The sequence below is a fragment of the Podarcis muralis genome, chromosome 13, assembly GCF_964188315.1.
Source record: "Podarcis muralis chromosome 13, rPodMur119.hap1.1, whole genome shotgun sequence".
Lineage (NCBI taxonomy): Eukaryota > Metazoa > Chordata > Lepidosauria > Squamata > Lacertidae > Podarcis > Podarcis muralis.
In genome coordinates, this window is record NC_135667.1 from 22,454,323 (window position 1) to 22,465,663 (window position 11,341).

Genomic DNA, 11,341 nt, shown 5'->3' on the forward strand with positions numbered 1-11,341 from the left:
GGTCTTATGAGAAGGCCTGGACTGATTTCTTAGCACTTAGCTGGCAGTCCTCTGCTATTCAGAGGAACTTGCCTCCATTCTCTGAGCAGGACCTGCAGTAATTGGCCTACCTGCTGCAGATCGGACGCACTGTTAAATCTACCAGAATTCAGTCTGCTGCAATGTCTGCTAGAGTAAAGCTTTAATTTTTCAGAGACCCTTCTAAAAGTGTGTCGTGCGCAGGGTCTCGGAAGGTTGGAAAAGACTCCAGCCTTCACAGGACTGCAGGCAGGAAGCCGGTCAATCTTGACCTATGCAGTATCCGCAACAAGTTAAGGCTTGTCTCCTGGTTCTAGATCTAGACGAGACTCCTTTCAGTATTCCATTGTAATTTTGGTGTGCTGGGGGTTGGGGAAATTGTGTTGGAGCCAGCACCGGGCTGAGAGTTTGGAGGCTTATTGCCTCAGGTTTTTTCCTTATTTGCTTTGTAGCTTGTCATAAGTGTCTGGAGCTTTAAATCAGACCTAGTGAGCAGGGTTGCCATCATCAGGCTTCCAGTCACAGGTAAGGTGGGCCCTTGCCCTGTTATTGGATACCAGAAATATTTGGCTTTTCGTTCCCCTGTGGGGCTGGCTCGATCCTAGAAGTTGCTGGTTCTCATGGGTTGCTCCTTCAGGATATATGTGTTTCCCTTTTGGAGTTGAGACTTGTAGTGCGCAACTCCAAAACTGATCAGCTGGGTCAGGGGGAGGTTGTCCCCCTCCCAGCGACTGGGGAGGTGGGCCCGTGCCTGGTCAAGGATGTAAGGAAGTACTTGGCCTTGAGACCTCCTGGGGACGGCCCCCTACTCATGCATGAAAATGGTGCGACACTAGTTCACAAAAGTCTTGCGTAAGGCCGTCTCTGCTTGTGGGATCTTGGCCTCTGGTTTCGCCCCTCATTCCTTTTGCATAGGTGCAGCGACTATGGCGGCCCATTGTGGCTTCTCAGCTGCCAGGATCAAGGATTTGGGACATGGAAATCGGATGCTTTCAAGGGTTATGTGCGAAAGAAATGCTGAGTTTGGTACTAATGCTTGTTTGTTTCAACCCTTGTAGATCCCACGCTGGTCCGCATCTGGATAGTGGGACACAGCATCGTTCAGTGGGCTGGCAGCAGAGCGAGGCAGTCTGCAAGGGGAGCGTGTCTCGGCCTCCCACAGCACGTGCAGGTGTCATGGTTTTCCAGACGTGGAATGTCATGGGGAGAGTTTATGCCGCTGATTGGTCGCTGGCTGCTCTTGGACCTCCCCACCCCATGGCCATAGTGGTGCAGCTGGGGGAAAATGATGTGGCAACTATTGATTGCCTTGCTTTGCGTACCTCAATCCAAAAAGGGATTTGGAGGCATTGGCAGCCTTATTACCTTCAGTGAGAATAATTTGGTCTCACCTGTTGCAGAGGCAAACCTGGCGCGGTGTTTCCCGCCCGGAGGCCGCTGTAAGGGCCAGGAAGCGCATTAACTCTGCTGTTTGCGGGAAGGTATTGGAGCTGGGTGGTTTGGTGATTTTACACCCAGACATTAATTTTAAGGCTGAGGCCCTTTACTGGGCAGATGGAGTGCACCTCTCCAATTTGGGGAATGATGTTTGGCTGGATGTGGTGGCTACTAAATTGGGTTCATGGTTGGGTTTGTGAGTGGTTGGCGGCGAGCGTTAGAGCTCGTGTGGCGGTTAGGCATTGGTTATAATATGCTGGTGGTGGAGGGGTCAGCCTGGGTCTGCCCCTCCTATTGCGCTGAAGGGAATTCCGTTAAAGGAATCCTGGGGCTTGCCACGATTTCGTCCAATCCCTGTTATGGGACCAGGGCCGCCCAATCCCTGTTATGGGAATCCTTGTTATAGGACCGGGCAGGCAAGCTTTCGGGGAGCTGCTGGGGTGAGCGGCGTGGGTCCGACGCTTAGCTCAAGTGACCCCCCAGTTTGACTTTCTCTTCTACTGGCTACCGATCGGACCTCGGGTGCCAGTTCTGTCCCAGGCGGGGGGACAGATAGTCATAACCAATGTCTAAACAACCACTCACTGATTTTGTATTTGAATAAAGTTGTGGCCAAAATAGTGCCCAAAAACCAAAACAAAATTACGTGTTATGTGTGAAGTTATTTGAGGGGTGACCTGGGGACCTACACACGCAATGAGGACCTATCATGCCACCATGTTACTCTTGTCCACATTGGAGAGATTTTTCCCTAACTATGTATGTTACACCCCGAATAACCTAATAGCTGTCATTGGAGGACTGGACTCTGAAACCTCCCTTCATGTGGCAAATATCTTGGATATATACAAGATGCCCCAGGTAAGATGTGTATGGGTATATTTTTGTGTACATGTCTATATATATACCTATATGTCTACTATATGTCTACCATAGAACTGTAACACTTCTGCACACATCCACAATCCTTGCAGATTACACCTCATGTTTGACAACAGAAATAGGTGCATTTTATGTACTCAAATATATTTGAATGCCATATGTTAAGTCAAGGACACTTGTACTTTCACAATGGAGAGGAAGAAAATTGTTGTGAATTTAGACTATGATTATATTGGTGCCTTTTTTTTTAATGATCAGAATACTTACCACCCCCACTGTGTTCACATTGTAAAATGATAGATTAGTTGCCAGGGTTGACCTTTCCCTTACATGTTGAAGTAGCTAATCTGACAGAACAAAAGATCTAGTCAGAATCTCTTTCCCTGATTCTTAAGAACAGGGGTCCTCAAACTATGGACCGTGGGCCAGATCCGGACTGCTGGGGTCCTAGATCCGGACCGCCCATCAACTGCCCTAAGCCCTCTCCCTCCCTCCTTCATTCCCCACCCCATGAAGGCACATTAACCCTTTGGCGCCCGTGCAGTGCGGCTTCCTCCCGTTTTCTCCCACTAACATGGGGAGGGGCAGGAGAAAAACCGCCAAGGGAGGCGACGCTGAGCAGCCGTCGGTTAAATGCCCTTGCGCAGCAGGGTGGCAGAGGTGTTGTTGTTTGTGAAGCAAGCTTTCTGGAGGCTGGGCAGTGGCGTGATAGCCTCCAGCCTGTTGGGCTCCACGGTGAGCAAGACCAGCCTGCAAGCCGCATGTGTGGAAACAGAGGCAGGGAGGAGGGTGGCCAGAATCCAGCGGGGACAGAGCTCCTGCTGGACCCTGGAAGTGCAGGGATTGGGAAGGGGGATGTTTGCTGGTGTCGCTGAAGCCTGATGCAAGTGGCGACTTCCCAAAGGTGAAGGAGGAGCCCCTTCTTCTTTCGCCTCTCCACATCCTCCCTTTCTCCGGGGTCTCCTCTTCTCTGGTCTCCCGAGGCCAGAAGGGAACCATCTGCTGGCAGGGACGGCATTGGTTTGGCCACGCTGTGCACCCAGCAGTTGGGGAAGGGTGTTGGGATACTGCCAGGGACTCACAGCCTGCTCCCTCTTAAGGTGGAACGGAAATATCCTAACAAAGGGGCCTCCTGCATCTTGCACTCCCGGCGAATGGGATGGATTCTGCTCCCCGTACACGCACGACTCCAGCATTACACTGATGCTTTCCTTATGAGTCACCCATGCTCCTACTCTGACACAAGAAAAGCTCTCTGTGACAAAATAATTTATCCCGCTTTGCAGTGGGTGACAGTGTAGAAGTGGGTGCACTCTGAGACATATCTTAATCTCAGGAACCATGCACTCAAAATTGCAACCATCTTTGGCAGCACCTATGTCTGTGAACAGACTTTTCCCCACATGAAACATCTGAAATCTCCAGCAAGATCCAGATTAACTGATGAACAGTTGCATCACTTGCTACGACTAGCAGTGACAAATATGGAACCGGATATTGACCATCTCATTAGCCAAAACCAGGCCCATGCTTCTCATTGAAATACTTATAAGTGTATGTTGATTAAAGTCATTCTTCATTTTAAATATTGTATTGATTTTCCTGTTTTTTGTGCACCACAAATAAAATATGTGCAGTGTGCATAGGAATTCGTTCATATTTTTTTCAAACTAGCCTCTGTCCCCCAACAGTGTCTGAGGTACAGTGAACTAGGCACCTGTGTAAAAAGTTTGAGGACCACTGCTTAAGAGTAATGTAGCTGTTAATGAATGAACATGATCCTCAGCAGCTGGTATCCACAGGCATACTGCCTCCAATGCTGGAGGCAATATATACACATAATGACAGAAGAAATGTAATGTTTAATGAATTGGCATTATGAGCTGGTTAATCCCAATTCCAATACTTCCGTCAGCCATACATATATGGAGCAGAGGTAATTTGAAAGTGTGCTGCCAATACGGCAGTTGTGTTGCAAGATTGAACCTAGTGGTCTTCATCAGAGTTGCTTCTATGTGATCCCCACCTGATGGAAGTGTGGAGCCCTATGAGAATGTGATTTTTCAGTGGTGAAATCATATGTGGGGAATACTGTCCCTAGTGTGGCCTGCCTAGCACCGTCCTTGTCTGTCTTTAGTCCTCAAGACCACTTTGCTGACCTTGGGCTTTTGTTTATTGATGTTGTCTCCAATAGTAGTAGCGGTTACCTTTTATTTTTATTTTCATCATAATTTTTTTTATCCCCCCCCCCATTTTAAAAATATAGAACATTTATATACTCTCAATCTGAAAAATATAACAACAAATAAATATAGAAATACATATACAAATACATTATTCTTGGTTTTGTTCAAGTGCTTACATTTAAGTGGGGTGGGTAGGACTTCTACTTGTTAATATGTTACTAAATGAACATTTTAAGTATTGTATTGTTTATTAACTTAAATTATTATGTATTAAATTTCTTTTATGCGATATATATTCTTCTGAGCAAGTCACTTTGTGACTTTTTATTGTATAAAGTAACTGATAAATGCAAGCAACAACAATGATGATGATTGCTGTTATAAAGAAAGCAAATGGTTCAGAACACTGGAAAGAACCATAACAATTGTATACTTATTTTATCTTCATTTCCTTCTCTCTTAAATCTTCTTTTAGCTAGTATATAGCCCTGCCCCGGTGATGAATGATAAAACACCAGGCCTCCCTTTCTATCAGATGATTCCAAAGGAAACCATTCAATATGAGGGGATTCTGTCTTTGCTTTTGCATTTCAAATGGACATGGGTTGGGGTTGTTCTTATGGATACTACTGAAGGAGAAAGATTTGTGCAAACTGTGGTTCCAATGTTTTCCCAGAATGGCGTCTGTTTTGATTTCATAGTAAGAATCCCCACACTAACTTTTGTCCCCAATGTTAAAGAGATTCTTGCCCATGGGGCAAAAATATATGTCAAGGTGATGGCCAGCAAAGCCAGTGCTATGCTGGCATATGGACCGTCTTATTCCATGGCATTTTTTAGATTTTTTCCATTTTTATCAGAAGAAAAGCAGGTGTCAGATTATCCAAAAGGCAAAGTGTGGATTAGAACAGCCCAGGTGGAGCTCACTTCATTTGTTTTTCAGAAGGATTGGGATATGCAAATTTTCCCTGGAGCCATATCCTTACAAATTCACTCCAGTGATCTCCCACTTTTTCACCAATTTGTTGAGAGCAGAAAACCTTCTAACACAGCAGGAGATGGTTTCATCAGGGACTTCTGGCAAAATGCCTTTAGCTGTGTTTTTCTGCGTCAAGATATGGATGTGGTGGAAGGGGACATTTGCACTGAGGAAGAGAAGCTGGAGAGTCTTACGGCACCATTTTTTGAAATGAGTATGATTGGCCACAGCTACAGCATCTACAATGCTATCTATGCTGTGACCCATGCTTTGCATGCCATGTCCTCCTCTAGACTCAAATACATGGGGCTGGTGAATGGAGGGAGACTGAAGCTTCAGAATCTACATCCATGGCAGGTAATGTAGGAAGTCTTTGCCAACTTGGACTCCTTTGGGAGGAAGGGTGGAGTATAAATGTAAGAATAAAAACAAAATGCTTAACACCCTTATATGGCAGTGCACACCTTTTTTTTTGGGGGGGGGATGAAATTACACCTTCATCCATGTACTAAATGTCTCCCCAAATTGTATCAGTGTTCCCATTTTCACCCTCCTTCCACTCTCTACAATTAAATTATTTGTCTCCATTATCTCTCTGTGTAACATAAGCACAGTGCAGTATATTTATCTGCACAGGGCTTTTTTTCATCAGGAACTCAATGGAATTTAGTTCCTGCACCTCTCTAGTGAGCATGATTGCCATTCTAAGAGAATGAGGAAGGTGTTCATTGTGAATTCCAGCACTTCTTCTTCTAGAAAAATAGCACTGTGTCTGCATTGTCTGAATGACATACTCCTTCTGCTATCTCAGAGTCCATAAGCATTGAGATGAGTGAGCTCTTCCCTCACACATTGGATTGGTTCAGCAAAGAACCAAGCTACTCCTGATTAAATTGGAACATAGTTTCATTCGCTGCTGAAGGAACCCAACTGGAGAAATGTTTCTGTTGTTTGCTATGGAGTTGGGCAACTGCCTATAGCAAAGTTGAGTTGGGTTCCAATATTTATCATCAAAAGGGGTCCATTTTACATTTTGAACAAAAGGGATATATAAATAAAACATCCATAGAATCGAACCCCTAGTTCTCTTGGGTTCACCTCATCAAAGCTGCTTCAAATAGAAGACTATGAGAAAACCTTAGCTAGGAGCAGAAGCCCAATCCCAAACAAAGCACAGTAATCAGCTAGTTATGAGACGATCAAAACTATACATAGTGAGGCCAATTTTACTTAGTTCAAAGGGACATAGCAGCGCTGGATTTAGGGCAGTGCAGGCAGTTCCCACACACAGCACCAAGCTGATGGGGGCACAAAATAATAATGAATAAAAATGAATTATTGTTAAAACAAGAAATATTTTGGGAGCACCACATTGTGTTCTTGCCCAAGGTGCCATATTACTGAAGTCTGCCCCTGGACAGAGTCTTAGATAAGTGTGAAAGAATTAGAAATGAATATAAGTAACAGCAATTCTCCCAATCTACCCTTTCCCTTTTCAATTTAGGTCCATCATTCCCTGAGAACTGTCTCATTTAACAACACTGCTGGGGACACAGTTTCCTTTGACAAGAATGGGGAGCTAGTGGCTGGATTTGATGTCATCAACTGGATTTTTTCGTCAAACCAAACTAAACAGAAAATTGGCCAGTTAGATCCTGAGGCTCTTCCAGACCAAGTGTTCACTATCAATGAGGATGTCATAATTTGGCACAGCTGGTTTAACCAGGTAAATTGCTGCATAGAAATATAATCAAAGAAATAGTGCATTCGTGTTTCTATCTGCTCGGAACTTAACATTCTTTTCTGGGCTTACCAAAGTGCATTGTTTTAAAAACTGCTATTGCATGTCGAGACCCCGCAGCCACCCTCTCGTTGGGAAATAACTCACACAAGGACATGGATATTAGGTTTATGTTATTGGGCAATTTGGCCACAACTTTATTGAATTACAGACTATGAGTGGTATTGGCTTAGGCATTGATTGGACCTGACTATATCTGACTCCTGCCCGCTGCACAGGAAGCCTGGTAAAGAAAAACCACTGGAAGGGAAAGCCCTATTGATGTGTACCAACTTGAGCTCCCCCTGGTGTTACCATCGGGGTCGTGCCATGGCCCTAGCCCCCGTCTGGGCTTCGGACAAGATCAACACCCCCGGATTCCTTTAACGGAATACCTTTAAGCATGGAGGGGCAGGTGATGGCCACACCTCCCCTCCCCCACACAAAGTCAAACAATGCCTAACCACCACAATTCTCTTTCATTTGCCTTCTTAGACTCGTCCACTCTCAGTTTGTACTGACAGCTGCCATGCTGGTTTTAGCAAGAAAGTGAAGGAGGGGAAACCATTTTGCTGCTATGATTGCATTCCATGTCCAGAAGGGAAGATTTCAGACCGTGAGGGTAAGAAATATACTCTACCTAGAATGGATGTAATTTGGCAAAACATGAATTCTGGGGTTGCTTTTCTTTGGTATTTACATTGGGTTGCCATACATAGGGAAAACCCAGACGTATGGCAGCCCTAATTTACAAGTTCCATACAAATCTTTCTTTAATAGAATGATTTGGTAGCTCTGGGTAGAAAATTAAAGAAAAAGATAATTCTGATGATATTTGAGGACTGTTCAGTGTTGCATATTCAGTTTTACTTTTGACTTTTGTTTTGAAAACCATCAGTAAAATGATGAATCATTGCCATTTGCAAAAGCTATCATTTTGTTTAAAGTCTTAATACTTTAATTGAAAAGAAATGTCAAACTCAAAGTGCAAAATGGTAACATTCATTTCAATAAGAAGCTAATTAATTGTTTCCCATGTTTTGCTTGTATCTGTCTTAACATTTTTTAAATTGAAAGGTGGAATACAAATGACAAATATATCCCTTGCAAGATGAGATGTTATGGCATGTTGAATAAATTTAGTACACATATCTGAGAGTGAGAGCACACCTTTATTTTTCAGACCTGAGCGACTGTTATGAATGCACAGATGAAACTTTTCCAAATAAAAATCAGGATCTATGCATTCCCAAGCGCATCAGCTACTTGACTTTTGGAGAACCTTTGGGGATCATCTTAGCCTCTTTTGCTCTTTGCCTTTTTTTGATCACAGCTTTGGTGCTGGGAATATTTGTGAAGTGGAAGGATACTCCCATTGTCAAAGCCAACAACCGGAACCTCACCTACACCCTTCTTGTTTCACTTCTGCTCTGTTTCCTGAGTGCTCTGCTATTTATTGGCAAGCCTCACATTGTGACATGTTTCTTCCGGCAAACTGCTTTTGGCATCATCTTCTCAGTGGCTGTTTCTTGTGTGCTGGCAAAAACCATCACAGTAGTTCTGGCTTTCCTGGCCACCAAACCAGGATCCAGGATGAGGAAATGGGTGGGGAAAGGACTGGCAAACACCATTGTGTTTTCCTGCTCCTTTGTTCAAGTAGGCCTCTGCATCACCTGGCTAGTAGCCAATCCTCCATTCCCAGATGTTGACATGCACTCATTGACTGAAGAAATTGTACTAGAATGTAATGAGGGATCGGTGACTATGTTTTACTGTGTTCTGGGCTACATGGGGCTCCTGGCTTTTGTGAGCTTTACTGTGGCTTTCCTTGCCAGAAGGTTGCCTGACAGTTTCAACGAAGCCAAGTTTATCACTTTCAGTATGTTACTTTTTTGCAGTGTTTGGTTATCCTTTATTCCATCCTACCTGAGCACTAAGGGGAAGTACATGGTAGCAGTGGAGATCTTTTCTATCTTAGCCTCCAGTGCTGGGTTGCTGGGTTGCATCTTTTCCCCCAAATGTTACATTATTTTGCTGAGACCTGAGCTGAACAACCGGGAACAGCTAATAAGAAGGAAGCCTTGAAGAATGCATATTTCTTAGTCTTTGCTGTTTGCTGTTAAGTGGAGTTTCAACAACAACAACAACAAATAGCTAAGGTAAATAAATATTGAATCAAATTACATGTGAATGTTTGAAAGTCACCCATGATCCTGTTACTATCCAAAACTTTGTGTGAAACTATGTATATATGTATATGAGGAGTTGGCACAGCTTAAATGCAAACATATACACATGCAATGAAAAAAGAAGAAGGCTGTTGTGAAATCTTTTAAGACTTTAGCTGCTCCAGAGACACTGGCCTCAGCATGAATGTTGAAATTACTCAAACCAGGTTTTATTCATTCGTTCTTCATTCCTGCTCTGCTATACACATAGCAAGAAAACAACCATGAAAATAGAATTTCTAAGCCATATAGAACCAGTGAAAATACATTCAGTAACTGGGGAGAAAAATATTGGTTATCTGTATGTTTCCTGAATCATGATTTTACTTTAGGAAGGTTTCATTGTCTGTGCAAAACTCCATTCTTTCCTACGGGAAACTTTACTGATAACAGAGGATTAGTGCGCTGATCTGTACTGCAGGTATTAAGAGGTCCAGATATTTAGTTATGACTTCCTGGTCATGATTAGGATAAAGACAAGTACCAGGTTCAAGATCATTCATTGAGTGTCTTCTGTATAAACTACAGAAGAAGTTCAGATTGGCATGCACCATTACAATTATATTTGTTAACACTACAGTGGTACCTCTAGTTGTGCTTTGAGCCCCAAAACCGATCCTGAATGGAAATAAAGACACAGTGGAGACAGAATTTAGTTTAAATGTTAATGTGCAAATTTTGGCCACAACTTTATTAAAATACACAAATGTGACTGGTATTGGCTTAGGCATTGGTATAAAACTATATCTGGCTCCTGCCCCAACCTGCAAGACGTCTGGAAGGGTAAACAACCAGTGGGGAATCTCCATCAGTGTATATTGACTGGTGCTCATCCCTGGGGTTCCCGGGGGTCCTGGCATGGCCCTAGCCCCTCTCTGGGTTTTGGACGAGATCCAGACCCCCAGATTCTTTTAACGGAATACCCTATTCATTGGAGGGGTAGGTGATGGCTGCACCTCCCCTCCCCACATTCCCCTAAACCAATGCCTAACCGCCAAATCTTACAAAGTTGTGACGATTGCTAAGAGGCAGGCAAAAACCAAGTGGCCACAGCCAATCTGCTACATTGGAAAAAATTCCTACCTGGCCCCTATTCCAAAAACAGGCGACCAACTGAAGTCCAAAGCAAAGCCAAACACGACCTAATTAACGGGTGGGTGGGCGGGTGTTCGGCAGCGCGAAGCAAAAGGAGGTCCCTTCGTCACGCTGCCAAATAGATACCCCCAACCCCCAACCTTGCCACGCTGCTGATTGGCTAAAGGCCATTGGCATAACTGTGGCACCGACTTGGAAGAGTTTCAGGGCCGAGCACAACATGGACCCTCTGTTAGGAGGATCCAACTTATGAACTTAATTCATTCTGGAGGTCTGTTCTTAACCTGGAACTGTTCTTAACTAGAGGCATGCTTCTGCTAATGGGGCCTCTTGCTGCTGCTGCTACGCCACCGCTACGCAATTTCCGTTCTCATCCTGGGGCAAAGTTCTCAACTTGAGGTAACTCTTCCAGCTTAGTGGAGTTTGTAATCTGAAGCGTTTGTAACCTGAGTCATTTGTAAATTGAGGTACCACTGTAGTTGAATTATGGTTGATGCTGATGCTGTTTTTAAAATAGGATGTAGTTTTTTCTTAAGCATTTTTACCACTTGAACTTCATTAACGCTACTTAATCTTTACAAGAGCCTTCTTCTGTATGTTTAAGCTCAGTCTCTCCATATACTTAATGTCTGGATTCCTAGAGCCACTGGGTAATGTGGGAAAGACATTGGCCTAATGTCCACCTGTGGGGTAATGGGAGTGATGTCACTACTTGAGTTAGCATGATAATATGGTA

The 11,341-nt window shown here is 44.0% G+C and overlaps 1 protein-coding gene across 1 annotated transcript; it reads left to right on the forward strand.

Annotated features, from left to right (window-relative positions):
• The first annotated feature begins 944 nt into the window (after positions 1-944).
• LOC114583171 (vomeronasal type-2 receptor 26-like) lies at positions 945-9,367 on the forward strand. The gene is made up of 5 exons (XM_077918167.1): positions 945-1,044; positions 2,243-2,316; positions 7,007-7,228; positions 7,778-7,904; positions 8,466-9,367. The coding sequence occupies exons 1-5, from the start codon at positions 945-947 to the stop codon at positions 9,365-9,367; spliced, it is 1,425 nt and encodes a 474-aa protein (XP_077774293.1).
• The last annotated feature ends 1,974 nt before the right edge of the window (positions 9,368-11,341 follow it).

Excerpts from the sequence above, each read along its gene's own strand:
- LOC114583171 (XM_077918167.1), top strand. The coding sequence starts at position 945 with ATGGCGGCCCATTGTGGCTTCTCAGCTGCCAGGATCAAGGATTTGGGA. Across the intron at positions 1,045-2,242 it reads CGAAAGAAATGCTGAGTTTG|CTGTCATTGGAGGACTGGAC; the intron begins GTACTAATGCTT and ends ATAACCTAATAG. Across the intron at positions 7,905-8,465 it reads GAAGATTTCAGACCGTGAGG|ACCTGAGCGACTGTTATGAA; the intron begins GTAAGAAATATA and ends TTTATTTTTCAG.